This window comes from Salvelinus alpinus, chromosome 12 (genome assembly GCF_045679555.1).
Source record: "Salvelinus alpinus chromosome 12, SLU_Salpinus.1, whole genome shotgun sequence".
Taxonomy (NCBI): domain Eukaryota; kingdom Metazoa; phylum Chordata; class Actinopteri; order Salmoniformes; family Salmonidae; genus Salvelinus; species Salvelinus alpinus.
In genome coordinates this window covers 58478390-58495220 of record NC_092097.1, presented here as the reverse complement: position 1 = coordinate 58495220, position 16831 = coordinate 58478390, and the positions used below count along the sequence as shown (strand labels likewise).

General features: G+C 41.9%; 1 protein-coding gene across 1 annotated transcript in view; it reads right to left on the bottom strand.

Moving 5' to 3' along the window:
• Window positions 1-90: 90 nt before the first annotated feature.
• Window positions 91-16831, bottom strand: part of LOC139536422 (haloacid dehalogenase-like hydrolase domain-containing 5) — a 33938-nt gene continuing 17197 nt past the window's right edge. The window contains exons 4-8 of the mRNA XM_071336952.1: window positions 16064-16157; window positions 5108-5141; window positions 4797-4971; window positions 4507-4695; window positions 91-1102 (exon numbers count right to left, since the gene is read on the bottom strand). Of these exons, the coding sequence (XP_071193053.1) occupies window positions 685-1102; window positions 4507-4695; window positions 4797-4971; window positions 5108-5141; window positions 16064-16157 (910 nt within the window). The 3' untranslated portion in view covers window positions 91-684. The remainder of the gene's footprint in view (window positions 1103-4506; window positions 4696-4796; window positions 4972-5107; window positions 5142-16063; window positions 16158-16831) is intronic.

Sequence of the window (16831 nt, the reverse complement as noted above, 5' to 3'; positions counted from 1 at the left end):
TGCCCTCAATGCAAAGTCTACCTGCTTTTCCATCGTTTTGAAAAGTAAGCTGATCAAATATATTACCAGTCAAACATTTGGACACACCTACTCATTCCAGGGTTTTTCTTTATTTTTTTACTATTTTCTACATTGTAGAATAATAGTGAAGACATCAAAACTATGAAATAACACGTATGGAATCATGTAGTAACCAAAAAACTGTTAAACAAATCAAAATATATTTTATATTTGAGATTCTTCAAAGTAATCACCCTTTGCCTAGATTTGCACACGCTTGACATTCTCTCAACCAGCTTCATGAGGTAGTCACCTGGGATGCATTTCAATTAACAGGTGTGCCTTCTGTTTCTACAGACTCAGACTCTACTGTTTCTAAAGCCTCAGACTCTACTATTCCTACCATTTCTACAGTCTCAGACTCTACTGTTTCTACAGTCTCAGACTCTACTGTTTCTACAGCCTCAGACTCTACTATTCCTACCATTTCTACAGTCTCAGACTCTAATGTTTCTACAGTCTCAGACTCTGTTTCTTCTTCAGTTTTTAACGCTGAAACCATCCTCACTGGGATCTGATATACAAATATGAAATGGCACCATATTCCCTATCTTTTGAACTACACAGGGAATAGGGTCATTTTGGACGTACAGATACAAAGTTATACAAATGCTATTCTACAGGTCAATGCCTAGTCGAGACAAAGTTCTCCTGTTGACAGATGAGTTCCACAGCGTTGTGTACGTCCTGTACGATGTGTCCTGGTTCCATCAGGGCCGGGTCGAAACGGAAGTCCCGGTGACCATGGAACACAGTCTCGGTGATGCTGTGGCTGGCATCAGCCGGCACCTCGCTGTGAGGGTTATAGACACCGGTACATACCAGCAGGGATTTACAGGAGGTGGCGGAGGGGGAGGCCAGCTCGCTCTCCAAGGCCGTCTCTATGTCCTGGTCCTGGAGAAGGGCTTTAGGGGACCCTCCGCCCCCTGTACCCTCCACCGTGGCCTGCACTACTTGGGCAGCAGTCTGCCTGGTCCGGACCCTTTCCTCCAGATAGCGGTTATACAGGTTGGCTCCATAGATATCTGTCATCAGGTTGTCTCTTTGTTAGATGGAATAAAGGTTGGACACTAGTTAGAAGGGAACAGGGTATCTGATAACATGTCAGTAGTATCATTACAGCAATACTACATAGGTGTAACATGTTAATACAGTATATTTTACAGCATTACTACATACAGTGGGGAGAACAAGTATTTGATACACTGCCGATTTTGCAGGTTTTCCTGCATGTAGAGGTATGTAATTTTTATCATAGGTACACTTCAACTGTGAGAGACGGAATCTAAAACAAAAATCCAGAAAATCACATTATATGATTTTTAAGTAATTCATTTGCATTTTATTGCATGACATAAGTATTTGATACATCAGAAAAGCAGAACTTAATATTTGGTACAGAAACCTTTGTTTGCAATTACAGAGATCATCGTTTCCTGTAGTTCTTGACCAGGTTTGCACACACTGCAGCAGGGATTTTGGCCCACTCCTCCATACAGACCTTCTCCAGATCCTTCAGGTTTCGAGGCTGTCGCTGGGCAAAACGGACTTTCAGCTCCCTCCAAAGATTTTCTATTGGGTTCAGGTCTGGAGACTGGCTGGGCCACTCCAGGACATTGAGATGCTTCTTACGGAGCCACTCCTTAGTTGCCCTGGCTGTGTGTTCCGGGTCGTTGTCATGCTGGAAGACCCAGCCACGACCCATCTTCAATGCTCTTACTGAGGGAAGGAGGTTGTTGGCCAAGATCTCGCGATACATGGCCCCATCCATCCTCCCCTCAATACGGTGCAGTCGTCCTGTCCCCTTTGCAGAAAAGCATCCCCAAAGAATGATGTTTCCACCTCCATGCTTCACGGTTGGGATGGTGTTCTTGGGGTTGTACTCATCCTTCTTCTTCCTCCAAACACGGCGAGTGGAGTTTAGACCAAAAAGCTCTATTTTTGTCTCATCAGACCACATGACCTTCTCCCATTCCTCCTCTGGATCATCCAGATGGTCATTGGCAAACTTCAGACGGGCCTGGACATGCGCTGGCTTGAGCAGGGGGAACTTGCGTGCGCTGCAGGATTTTAATCCATGACGGCATAGTTTGTTACTAATGGTTTTCTTTGAGACTGTGGTCCCAGCTCTCTTCAGGTCATTGACCAGGTCCTGCCGTGTTGTTCTGGGCTGATCCCTCACCTTCCTCATGATCATTGATGCCCCACGAGGTGAGATCTTGCATGGAGCCCCAGACCGAGGGTGATTGACCGTCATCTTGAACTTCTTCCATTTTCTAATAATTACGCCAACAGTTGTTGCATTCTCACCAAGCTGCTTGCCTATTGTCCTGTAGGCCATCCCAGCCTTGTGCAGGTCTACAATTTTATCCCTGATGTCCTTACACAGCTCTCTGGTCTTGGCCATTGTGGAGAGGTTGGAGTCTGTTTGATTGACTGTGTGGACAGGTGTCTTTTATACAGGTAACGAGTTCAAACAGGTGCAGTTAATGCAGGTAATGAGTGGAGAACAGGAGGGCTTCTTAAAGAAAAACTAACAGGTCTGTGAGAGCCGGAATTCTTACTGGTTAGTAGGTGATCAAATACTTATGTCATGCAATAAAATGCAAATTAATTACTTAAAAATCGTACAATGTGATTTTCTGGATTTTTGTTTTAGATTCCGTCTCTCACAGTTGAAGTGTACCAATGATAAAAATGACAGACCTCTACATGCTTTGTAAGTAGGAAAACCTGCAAAATCGGCAGTGTATCAAATACTTGTTCTCCCCACTGTATGAGTAAGGAAAAATAATTAGAGTGAAGCGTAGGTTTTCTTACAGCTTTGTCTCAGATGGGTGGTTCCTTACCCGACAGCGTAGACGTATAGTGTTCTGATGGGTGTAGGTTCTAACACGATAGCGTTTAGTGTTCCAATGGGTGTAGGTCCTAACCTGATTGTGTATAGTGTTCTGATGGGTTTAGGGTACTTACCCGATAGCGTATAGTGTTCTAATGGGGCTATTACCCGATAGTGTATAGTGTTCTGATGGTTGTAGGTTCTAACCTGATAGTGTATAGTGTTCTGATGGGTGTAGGTTCTAACCTGATAGTGTATAGTGTTCTGATGGTTGTAGGTTCTAACCTGATAGTGTATAGTGTTCTGATGGGTGTAGGTTCTAACCCGATAGTGTATAGTGTTCTGATACGTGTAGGTTCTAACCCGATAGTGTTCTGATGGGTGTAGGTTCTAACCTGATAGTGTATAGTGTTCTGATGGGTGTAGGTTCTAACCTGATAGTGTATAGTGTTCTGATGGTTGTAGGTTCTAACCTGATAGTGTATAGTGTTCTGATGGTTGTAGGTTCTAACCTGATAGTGTATAGTGTTCTGATGGTTGTAGGTTCTAACCCGATAGTGTTCTGATGGGTGTAGGTTCTAACCTGATAGTGTATAGTGTTCTGATGGGTGTAGGTTCTAACCTGATAGTGTATAGTGTTCTGATACGTGTAGGTTCTAACCCGATAGTGTTCTGATGGGTGTAGGTTCTATGCTGATAGCGTGGAGTGTTCTGATGGATTTATTACCCGATAGTGTTCTGATGGGGTTATTACTCGATGGTGTATAATGTTCTGATGGTTGTAGGTTCTAACCCGATAGTGTATAGTATTCTGATGGTTGTAGGTTCTAACCCGATAGTGTATAGTGTTCTGATGGGTGTAGGTTCCAAGCCGATATCATGCTGATATGTTTATTACCCAATAGTGTATTGTGTTCTGATGGTTGTAGGTTCTAACCCGATAGTGTATAGTGTTCTGATGGTTGTTGGTTCTAACCCGATAGTGTTCTGATGAGTGTAGCTTCTAACCTCATACTGTATAGTGTTCTGATGGGGTTATTACTCGATAGTGTATAGTGTTCTGATGGGTGTAGGTTCCAAGCCGATATCATGCTGATATGTTTATTACCCAATAGTGTATTGTGTTCTGATGGTTGTAGGTTCTAACCTGATAGTGTATTGTGTTCTGATGGGGTTATTACTCAATAATGTATTGTGTTCTGATGGTGCTGTTACCCGATACCGTATAGTGTTCTGTTGAGTGTAGGTTCTAACCCGATAGTGTATTGTGTTCTGATGGAGCTGTTACCCGATACCGTATAGTGTTAGGATGGGTGTAGGTTCTAACCTGATAGCGTTGAGGGTTCTGAAGGGGTTATTACTCTAGTGTATTGTATTCTGATGGGTGTAGGTTCTAATCCGATAGTGTATAGTGTTCTGATGGGGCTATTACCCAATAGTGTTTTGTGTTCTGATGGGGGTTATTATCCAATAGCGGTTTGTGTTCTGATGGGGGTTATTATCCGATAGTGTTCTGAAGGTTGTAGGTTCTAACCTGATAGTGTATACTGCTCTGATGGGTGTACCTTATAACCTGATAGTGTATAGTGTTCTGATGGGGTTATTACCCGATAGCGTAGAGTGTTCTTATAGGTGTCCTCCAGCCTCTCTCTGCAGCCTGCTCCCTGATGAGGTACTCAGCGAAGTGATATGTTAGTTCAGAAGGTTTCCCCATCAGAGCTTCGTACTTCAGCTCCTGACCCGTTATCTTCCTGTAGATGTTCTCCAGACACACAAGGAACATCCCGTGGCCAAACCTACGCAACACACACACACATAATGACAGACAGTGTGACTAAAACATTTGTCAACCATTGTTCCATGTCACTTAGTGTAATCTTTCTCAGTGACTTGTTACCGTGGAGACTGGGCCTCGGCCATCCACATCAGGTCCATGTTACAGGCCAGCAGCGGCAGGTGGGCGGAGTGACGCATCTCATGGGTGTTACCCAGGCTCCCATTGGTCAGCAACACATCAATGATCAGCTGCAGGTTGGTCTCCCATCGGATTGGCTCGCCGAACAGGATGACCGCTGCGACCAGAAAAAAAAAGAAACAACATCATTAAATTGTGAGTTTATACCTTTCTTATAAATCTGAAAGATTATTCTACATGTAGAACCATTATTTGGAGATAATGTACTATGATATGAACAATATGCTTCTTACCTTGAACTATAGGGAGGTTCACAATAGGTGAAGACTGCAACAAGAGAAGAATAACATTCAGGGCTCCAGAGTACATACACCCTAAAGTGTCCCTAGGACACTGTCACTCTCAATCACCATCTCCTCCCTGACCTTTCACATCGCTGTGCATGTGACCCTGCTCCAGCAGAGGTAACATGGTGATACACCATGGGTAGGGTATCCTCAGTCTCAGGTGGTTGGAATATATTTCGGGCTACTGGACAAAAGTGTCTGCTAAATGTATATAATATACTGAACTACCAGTCCATACAATAATATACAGTAACACAACATGACATACATAGGGAGAACACAGTCATAGCAGAGGTGGACTTTATGGGTTCTTGAGGCAAATTTGTTCTTTGTGAGGGGAGGGACCTATGAACTAAATTACATAACTTAGACTTTTCAATCTCTTGTTATAGAGCCACCATGTGGCCAATTGCCATGGTATTGCGTGAGAGGGTGTGGCCCTAGGACCTTTACCATGTTGTTAAGTTGCACAGTCCTGGGCCTTTCCATCTCATGGAAATTGTTTTTTTCTTCACCAACATGGTAGAAAGAGGAATATAATAATAATGACAATAATGAAGTGGAACAAATACAACAGGGTTTCACCAGCTTTGCTGCTTGAACCCCTAAATATACCTGCAAACAGCCTTACCAGGGTTCAAACTGTGGGTCCACTGTGCCACCATCAGGACACATCGCCTTAGGATGAGATACGTCTGTACTCATGACCACGCTTGGCAAATATCAGAACTCTAAATCAACCAGATCATGCAATATAACTTTGATGTATTTTTGACTATTTTAAATGTCTTCTTCTCCTGAACTGCTTAACCGATTGGTAAATTTGGTATATAGCATTTATGGATGCACGTCTTTAAACAACATGGCCACTATGAACCAATGAGCTTGCATGAATGTTTTTTTCTGTCCAACAGCGCCACCATGCGGCCAAACTCAACTATTTTCTACAGGTAAGCTTGACTCACCTCCCTGAGCGTGTGTGACACATTTCATCACTCTGAGTCAAACAGATCAAGAGATATAAAGAGATATAATGTGCCCATTATAGTGCCACCGCGTGGTCAATCGAAATGTGTTTAGATAAGTTGAGTCTTGCATGAGAGGGTGTAGCCATTGGACCTTTATTATGTTGCTAAACTGAACATTCCCGACCTTTTCATCTCATGGGATTTTTTTTCCTTCACCAATAACTAGAAAAGTACATTTTCTGAAGAAAATGTGGTGTGCTTGCTAGCTTGTGAAGCTTGTTAGCTCGATTAATTGATAGGATATGATAGCCTGAACAAGTTAAAGTTGGTTTGGTTGTCTCTAGCTTGAATGGTTCAAGAGTTACTGTTGGTGGGTTATTTTATGCAAATTTTCTAGTTATAGTTGATACAAGTTTTAAAGAATTTGATGTTAGGATAGCCTGAACATGTGACAATTGGTTTGATGTCTCTAGCTTGAATGATTCAAGTGTTACTCGTAGTGGGTTATTTTATGCCATTTTCATTTAGTTATAGTTGATCAAAGTTTTTGAGAATTTGAAGTTAGCATAGCCTGAACATGTGAAAGTTTGTTTGGTGTCCCTAACTTGAACAGTTCAATAATTACTGTTTGTGAATTATTGAATGCATCGGTATCCATAGCAATGACTCCGTTTGAGCTGCTCAATGACATGATATGAGATGCTGTTAGCTAGCTTATTTTTTCATCACTCTAAACTCCTACAAACAACTCACTTTTTATTGGTAGCAGATATTATTGTTCAAAGCCAGATTTGGAAAGCAGAGAAGTAGAGGAACTTTTTGACTTTTTGAGGGAGTGGTCAAAACGGCAGTTGTTTGGAACAAGTTGGGGAAAATGTGTTCATATATTTACTAAAACAGCTGTATAGTTAGATCCGTAGCGGATATTTTTGTTCTGCAAACATATTTGAATAGCAGAGCCGTAGACGAAGATGTCACACCCTCTAACTTTTTGTCTAACTTGTTGGTTAAGTGGTCAAAAGTTCAGTTGTTTATAAAAAGTTAGAAAAAATGTTGTTGATGCGGTTACTTAAACAGCTGTAGCGTTTGATAGGTACCAGATAATGATGTTATTATTTCAGGTTTGAAAAGCAGAGAAGTAGAGGAAGATTTCATATGCTCTAACTTTTTGCCTAAGATAATTGCAAAGGGGTCAAAAGTTACATTGTTTACAGTGAATGTTAGAAACGTTGATGTCACAACGGGGAGCTTTAGAATGTTGAAAAAAGTCCCATTAAAATGAATGGACAAAAAGAAAGACCAAAAAATGTATAGTTTAAAAAGTATAATTTAAAAAGTGGTATGCAAGCACACTATTCCAGACCAGTCTGCACATTTTAAACTTTGAATGGTGTTTCTAGCGTAAACGGTGTAAGAGGAGTAGCATGCAGAAAAATAAGAAGAAGATGTATGACGAAGATTTAAAGTGGGGACTTTTGCTTCGCAAAGTCCCACCTAATAATAACTAGATGGTAATTTTCCATTATGAAAAATTTGATGGGACTTGCTTCAACTCTTTACATGTATTTTTGTGGTAGTTGAAGAAGTTTAAAAGGTTTTACTTAAGCCAAGAGTTAAATATAGTCAAATTTAAATGTTGTAAAATATTCGGTATGATTACTTTGATAGACTACATCAATGATTAGTCCATGATTTTGGATCCTGTGACGTGGTTGGCATCAGTTGCTGGGACCGTTACTATCTGTATAGTGATCAGTGATCCAGTGATCCTGGACTGGACAGATCCCAAGGCCGGATCTGAGGAGCTGTTTGGGGGCCCCAGTGCCCCCGCACATTGACTCTGTACCGGTACCGCCTGTATATACAGTGGGGAGAACAAGTATTTGATACACTGCCGATTTTGCAGGTTTTCCTACTTACAAAGCATGTAGAGGTCTGTAATTTTTATCATAGGTACACTTCAACTGTGAGAGACGGAATCTAAAACAAAAATCCAGAAAATCACATTGTATGATTTTTAAATAATTAATTTGCATTTTATTGCATGACATAAGTATTTGATCACCTACCAACCAGTAAGAATTCCGTCTCTCACAGACCTGTTAGTTTTTCTTTAAGAAGCCCTCCTGTTCTCCACTCATTACCTGTATTAACTGCACCTGTTTGAACTCGTTACCTGTATAAAAGACACCTGTCCACACACTCAATCAAACAGATTCCAACCTCTCCACAATGGCCAAGACCAGAGAGCTGTGTAAGGACATCAGGGATAAAATTGTAGACCTGCACAAGGCTGGGATGGGCTACAGGACAATAGGCAAGCAGCTTGGTGAGAAGGAAACAACTGTTGGCACAATTATTAGAAAATGGAAGAAGTTCAAGATGACGGTCAATCACCCTCGGTCTGGGGCTCCATGCAAGATTTCACCTCGTGGGGCATCAATGATCATGAGGAAGGTGAGGGATCAGCCCAGAACTACACGGCAGGACCTGGTCAATGACCTGAAGAGAGCTGGGACCACAGTCTCAAAGAAAACCATTAGTAACACACTACGCCGTCATGGATTAAAATCCTGCAGCGCACGCAAGGTCCCCCTGCTTAAGCCAGTGCATGTCCAGGCCTGTCTGAAGTTTGCCAATGACCATCTGGATGATCCAGAGGAGGAATGGGAGAAGGTCATGTGGTCTGATGAGACAAAAATAGAGCTTTTTGGTCTAACTCCACTCGCCATGTTTGGAGGAAGAAGAAGTATGAGTACAACCCCAAGAACACCATCCCAACCGTGAAGCATGGAGGTGGAAACATCATTCTTTGGGGATGCTTTTCTGCAAAGGGGACAGGACGACTGCACCGTATTGAGGGGAGGATGGATGGGGCCATGTATCGCGAGATCTTGGCCAACAACCTCCTTCCCTCAGTAAGAGCATTGAAGATGGGTCGTGGCTGGGTCTTCCAGCATGACAACGACACGAAGCACACAGCCATGGCAACTAAGGAGTGGCTCCGTAAGAAGCATCTCAAGGTCCTGGAGTGGCCTAGCCAGTCTCCAGACCTGAACCCAATAGAAAATCTTTGGAGGGAGCTGAAAGTCCGTATTGCCCAGCGACAGCCCCGAAACCTGAAGGATCTGGAGAAGATCTGTAGGGAGGAGTGGGCCAAAATCCCTGCTGCAGTGTGTGCAAACCTAGTCAAGAACTACAGGAAACGTATGATCTCTGTAATTGCAAACAAAGGTTTCTGTACCAAATATTAAGTTCTGCTTTTCTGATGTATCAAATACTTATGTCATGCAATAAAATGCAAATTAATTATTTAAAAATCATACAATGTGATTTTCTGGATTTTTGTTTTAGATTCCGTCTCTCACAGTTGAAGTGTACCTATGATAAAAATTACAGACCTCTACATGCTTTGTAAGTAGGAAAACCTGCAAAATCGGCAGTGTATCAAATACTTGTTCTCCCCACTGTAGCTATTGTTATTTACAGCTGCTCGTTAATTATTTGTTATTATTATCTCTTACTTTTTTTAGGTATTTTCTTAAAACTGCATTGTTGGTTAAGGGCTTGTAAGTAAGCATTTCACTGTAAGGTCTACATCTGTTGTATTCTGCGCATGTGACAAATACAATTTGATATGATTTGACATTAAGCTAGCTGGGTGTTCTTGAGCGCAGCCCGTGACGAGGTTAGCCATTGTGACTGGGACCGCAGATTGTCCCAGGCTTGTGGCTGTCTAGATCCTTGCAACCTGCCCTGTCTGGAAGTAACAGCGTAACCTACGTTGTTGACATGACAAAGACCAAAGCAGGCGGGAGTACTGTTTGAACATCATGAAGAACAATATGGCCTTAAATGGCCATGTACTCTTATCTCCACCCAGCACAGCCAGAAGAGGACTGGCCACCCCTCATAGCCTGGTTTCTCTCTAGGTTTCTTCCTAGGTTCCTGCCTTTCTAGGGAGTTTTTCCTAGCCACCGTGCTTCTACATCTTCATTGCTTGTTGTTTGGGGTTTCAGGCTGGGTTTCTGTATAGCACTTTGTGACATCAGCTGATGTAAAAAGGGCTTTATAAATACATGTGATTGATTGTCTCTATCACAGGTGAAGGATATTTTAAACAAACAAAAAGAGTTCTACAAGCAGTTGTTACAACAACAAGAAAATAGCTTAGTGTTTTGTCCAAATACTGGTGGAGTCAACTAATAAAAGAATGGACGACCTGACCAGAGAGGTCCAGGACATGAAGAACAATACTGGTGGAGTCAACTAATAAAAGAATGGACGACCTGACCAGAGAGGTCCAGAACCTGAAGAACAATACTGGTGGAGTCAACTAATAAAAGAATGGACGACCTGACCAGAGAGGTCCAGGACATGAAGAACAATACTGGTGGAGTCAACTAATAAAAGAATGGACGACCTGACCAGAGAGGTCCAGGACATGAAGAACAATACTGGTGGAGTCAACTAATAAAAGAATGGATGACCTGACCAAAGAGGTCCAGGACATGAAGAACAATACTGTTGGAGTCAACTAATAAAAGAATGGACGACCTGACCAGAGAGGTCCAGGACATGAAGAACAATACTGGTGGAGTCAACTAATAAAAGAATGGACGACCTGACCAGAGAGGTCCAGGACATGAAGAACAATACTGGTGGAGTCAACTAATAAAAGAATGGACGACCTGACCAGAGAGGTCCAGGACCTGAAGAACAATACTGGTGGAGTCAACTAATAAAAGAATGGACGACCTGACCAGAGAGGTCCAGGACCTGAAGAACAATACTGGTGGAGTCAACTAATAAAAGAATGGACGACCTGACCAGAGAGGTCCAGGACCTGAAGAACAGTTTGCATTTATCCCAGGGTCAGATTGATGAGTTTAACGGCAAGATTGGCAAATTGTATTTGTCACAGTGAAATGCTTATTTTCCACCCTCCCTCCCAAAAGCATGTTAGGGGTAAGAGAACCTATGGGTTCGTAGCTTCAACCCCGCAGCACACACACACGCCAACTGATTAATGGACTGCTGAATGTATGTTTATGTCTCTTGCTTTGTTTGCTCTTCTCAGTATTATGTCCATCTCTGATCAGCTACCCAGGAAAGGGCTGAAAATATCCCATATTAATATACGTAGCCTTAGAAATAAGATGAATAAATTCAATAACTTGATGACATCAGATAACGTTCATATATTATCCATTTCTGAGACTCACTTAGATCATTAACATGATGATACATCAGTAGCAATACAAGGATATAACATCTATAGAAGAGACAGGAATGCTTATGGGGGAGGTGTTGCTGTATATATTCAGAGCCATATCCCTGTAATGCTTATGGGGGAGGTGTTACTGTATATATTCAGAGCCATATCCCTGTAATGCTTATGGGGGAGGTGTTACTGTATATATTCAGAGCCATATCCCTGTAATGCTTATGGGGGAGGTGTTGCTGTATATATTCAGAGCCATATCCCTGTAATGCTTATGGGGGAGGTGTTACTGTATATATTCAGAGCCATATCCCTGTAATGCTTATGGGGGAGGTGTTACTGTATATATTCAGAGCCATATCCCTGTAATGCTTATGGGGGAGGTGTTGCTGTATATATTCAGAGCCATATCCCTGTAATGCTTATGGGGGAGGTGTTGCTGTATATATTCAGAGCCATATCCCTGTAATGCTTATGGGGGAGGTGTTACTGTATATATTCAGAGCCATATCCCTGTAATGCTTATGGGGGAGGTGTTGCTGTATATATTCAGAGCCATATCCCTGTAATGCTTATGGGGGAGGTGTTACTGTATATATTCAGAGCCATATCCCTGTAATGCTTATGGGGGAGGTGTTGCTGTATATATTCAGAGCCATATCCCTGTAATGCTTATGGGGGAGGTGTTGCTGTATATATTCAGAGCCATATCCCTGTAATGCTTATGGGGGAGGTGTTACTGTATATATTCAGAGCCACATCCCTGTAATGCTTATGGGGGAGGTGTTACTGTATATATTCAGAGCCACATCCCTGTAATGCTTATGGGGGAGGTGTTACTGTATATATTCAGAGCCACATCCCTGTAATGCTTATGGGGGAGGTGTTACTGTATATATTCAGAGCCACATCCCTGTAATGCTTATGGGGGAGGTGTTACTGTATATATTCAGAGCCATATCCCTGTAATGCTTATGGGGGAGGTGTTGCTGTATATATTCAGAGCCATATCCCTGTAATGCTTATGGGGGAGGTGTTACTGTATATATTCAGAGCCATATCCCTGTAATGCTTATGGGGGAGGTGTTACTGTATATATTCAGAGCCACATCCCTGTAATGCTTAGAGAAGATCTTATGTATAGTGTTATTGAAGTGTTGTGGTAGCAGGTTCACCTGGCACATCTAACGCCTTTTCTTTTGGGGTGTTGCTGTAGGCCACCAGGTGCTAACAGTCAGTATCTTAATAATATGTGTGAAATGTTTGAATGTGTAAACAGAGAAGTCTACTTTCTTGGGGACCTGAATATTGACTGGTTTTCATCAAGCTGTCCGCTCAAGAGGAAGCTTCTTACTGTAACCAGTTCCTGTAATCTGGTTCAGGTTATTAATAAACCTACCAGGGTGTTTACAAACACTACAGGAACAAGATCCTCCCCATGTATTGATCACATGTTTACTAATACTGTAGAACTTTGTTTTACAGGTGTATTTTTTATTTATTTAACCTTTATTTAACTAGGCAAGTCAGTTAAGAACAAATTCTAATTTATAATGATGGCCTACCAAAAGGCAAAAGATCTCCTGCAGGGACAGGGATTAAGATTAAAATAAAGTAAATAAAAATATAGGACAAAACACACATCACGACAAGAGAAACAACACTACATAGAGACCTAGAGACAACAACACCACATGGCAGCAGCACAACATGGTACAAAGATTATTGGGCACAGACAACAGCACAAAGGGCAAGAAGGTAGAGACAGCAATACATCACGCAAAGCAGTCACAACTATCATCAGTAAGAGTGTCCATGATTGAGTCTTTGAATGAAGAGATTGAGATAAAACTGTCCACTTTGTTGCAGCTCGTTCCAGTCGCTAGCTGCAACGAACTGAAAAGACGAGCGACCCAAGAATGTGTGTGCTTTGGATGCATTGATCACAATATAGTGGCTATATGCAGGAAAGCCAAAGTTCCAAAAGCTGGGACTAAAATAGTGTATAAGAGATCATACAAAATACTTTTCTGTGACTCTTACGTGGATGATTTTCAAAATATTTGTTGGTCTGATGTGATTTAATAAGGAGCATCCAGATGAATATATGAAATAGTTTCTTCCAATTATTGATAAACATGCACCTGCTAAGAAACTGACTTAGAACTGTTAAGGCTCCATGGATTGATGAGGAATTGAAAAACGGTATGGTTGAAAGAGATGGGGCAAAAGGAGTGGTAAGTCTGGCTGCACATCTGACTGGCTGATTTATTGCAATTTGAGAAATTATGTTACTAAACAACAAAAAAAAGAAGAAACTGTATTATTATGCCAAGATCAAACACTTTGTAGTACTTTGAATTAAATTATGAGCAGAAAGACACATTCAACTCCATTTTTCATCGAATCAGATGGCTTATTCATCACAAAACTATTTGATGTTGCCAATAATTTTAATGATTACTTAATTGGCAAAGTGGGCAAACGTAGGCAGAAAATCCCAACAATGAAGTGAGCCACTGTACTCATGCGTAAAAAAAAATAAAAGCATTGCATGTTTGAATTTTGTAAAGTTAGTGTGGGAGAGGTGGGGAAATTATTGTTAACGATCAATAATGACAAACCTCCTGGCATTAACAACTTAGATGGAAAGCTACTGAGGATGGTAGCTGACTCTATAGCCACTCCTATCTGTCCTATCTCTAATCTGAGCCTAGAGGAAAGTCTTTGTCCTCAGGCCTGGAGGAAAGTCTTTGTCCTCAGGCCTGGAGGGAAGCCAAAGTCATTCCGCTACCCAAGAGTGGTAAAGTGGCCTTTACTGGTTCTAACAGCAGACCTATCAGCTTGCTGCCAGCTCTTAGCAAACTGTTGGAACAAATGGTGTTTGACCAAATACAAAGCTATTTCTCTGTAAACAAATTAACAACAGATGTTCAGCATGCTTATAGAGAAGGGCACACAACATGTACTGCACTGACACAAATGACTGATGATTGGTTGAAAGAAATTGATAATAAGATGATTGTGGGAGCTGTACTGTTAGATTTCAGTGCAGCCTTTGATATTATTGACCATAACCTGTTGTTGAAGAAATGTACGCTACCATTCAAAAGTTTGGGGTCACTTAGAAATGTCCCTGTATTTGAAAGAAAAGCAAAATAAAATGTCCATTAAAATAAGAAATACAGTGTAGACATTGTTAATGTTGTAAATGACTATTGTAGCTGGAAACAGCTGATTTTTAATGGAATATCTACATAGGCGTACAGAGGTCCATTATCAGCAACCATCACTCCTGTGTTCCAATGGCACGTTGTGTTAGCTAATCCAAGTTTATCATTTTAAAAGGCTAATTGATCATTAGAAAACCCTTTTGCAATTATGTTAGCACAGCTGAAAACTGTTGTCCTGATTTAAAGAAGCAATAAAACTGGCCTTCTTTAGACTAGTTGAGTATCTGGAGCATCAGCATTTGTCAGTTCGATTATAGGCTCAAAATGGCCAGAAACAAAGTACTTTCTTCTGAAACTCGTCAGTCTATTCTTGTTCTGAGAAATGAAGGCTATTCCATGCGAGAAACTGCCGATCTCGTACAACGCTTTGTACTACTCCCTTCACAGAACAGCGCAAACTGGCTCTAACCAGAATAGAAAGAGGAGTGGGAGGCACCGGTGTACAACTGAGCAAGAGGACAAGTACAGTCAGAGTTGCAAAGAAAATGCCAGACTGGCCAAAAAGAAGAAGAAAAAGAACACAGACACTGAACAGAGGAAGATTAGAAAAAAGTGTTATGGAAAACAAATCTAAATTTGAGGTGTTCGGATCACAAAGAAGAAAAAATGAAAAGATGCTGGAGGAGTGCCTGACGCCATCTGTCAAGCATGGTGGAGGCAATGTGATGGTCTGGGGGTGCTTTGGTGGTTGACGCATCTGTCAAGCATGGTGGAGGCAATGTGATGGTCTGGGGGTGCTTTGGTGGTGGTAAAGTGGGAGATTTGTACAGGGTAAAAGGGATCTTGAAGAAGGAAGGCTATCACTCCATTTTGCAATGCCATACCCTGTGGACTGCGCTTAATTGGAGCCAATTTCCTCCTACAACAGGACAATGACCCAAAGCACAGCTCCAAACTATGCAATAACTATTTAGGGAAGAAGCAGTCAGCTGGTATTCTGTCTATAATGGAGTGGCCAGTACAGTCACCGGATCTCAACCCTATTGAGCTGTTGTGGGAGCAGCTTGACCGTATGGTACGTAAGAAGTGCCCATCAAGCCAATCCAACTTGTGGGAGGTGCTTCAGGAAGCATGGGGTGAAATCTCTTCAGATTACCTCAACAAATTGACAACTAGAATGCCAAAGGTCTGCAAGGCTGTAATTGTTGCAAATGGAGGATTCTTTGACGAAATCAAAGTTTGAAGGACACTATTATTATTTCAATTAAAAATCATTATTTATAACCTTGTCAACGTCTTGACTATATTTCCTATTCATTTTGCAACTAATTTCATGTATGTTTTCATGGAAAACAAAGACATTTCTAAGTGACCCCAAACTTTTGAACGGTAGTGTATGTACCCATGTTTTTAAACACAACATCTTCCAGGACTCTAGCTCAAACAATATGGCCACCATGATCCAATGAGGTTACATGGATGGTTTTTCCTGTCCAACAGCACCACCGTGTGTGTGTGCGTGCGTGCGTGTTCCTACTGGTAGTTTGGGTCGTCTGTTGTGGTCCACCATATCCAGCAGGGGGAAGTATTCTCTCAACATGTCGATGCTCACCACATTCCGGAAGCCCAGACTGGAGGGACGTTAAGGATCAACATGGTAACATCTATAACACTAAAACATACACTAAGTATACCAAACAGTTAAGAAACAAATTATTATTTACATTGACAGCCTACCCCGGACGACGCTGGGCCAATTGTGCGCCGCCCTATGGGACTCCCACTCACGGCCAGATGTGATACAGCCTGGATTCGAACCAGGGCGCCTCTTGCACTGAGATGCAGTGCCTTAGACCACTGCGCCACTCGGGAGCCCAACATTAGGAACAGCTTCATAATATTTACTGGTACCCCACTCTCTTTTGCCCTCAGAACAGCCTCAATTCGTCGGGGCATGGACTCTACAAGGTATCGAAAGCATTCCACAGGGATGCTGACCCATGTTGACTCCAATGCTTCCCACAGTTGAATCCAATTGGCTGGATGTCCTTTGGGTGGTGGACCATTCTTGATACACATGGGTGTGAAAAACCCAGAAACCTTGCAGTTCTTGACACAAACAGTTCAAAGGCACTTAAATGTTTTATCTTGCCCATTCACCCTCTGAATGGCACAAATACACAATCCATGTCTCAAGGCTTGAAAGTCCTTCTTTTTCCCATCTCCTCCCCTTCATTAACACTGATTGAAGTGGATTTAACAATTGACATCAATAAGGGATCATAGCTTTCACTTGGATTCGCCT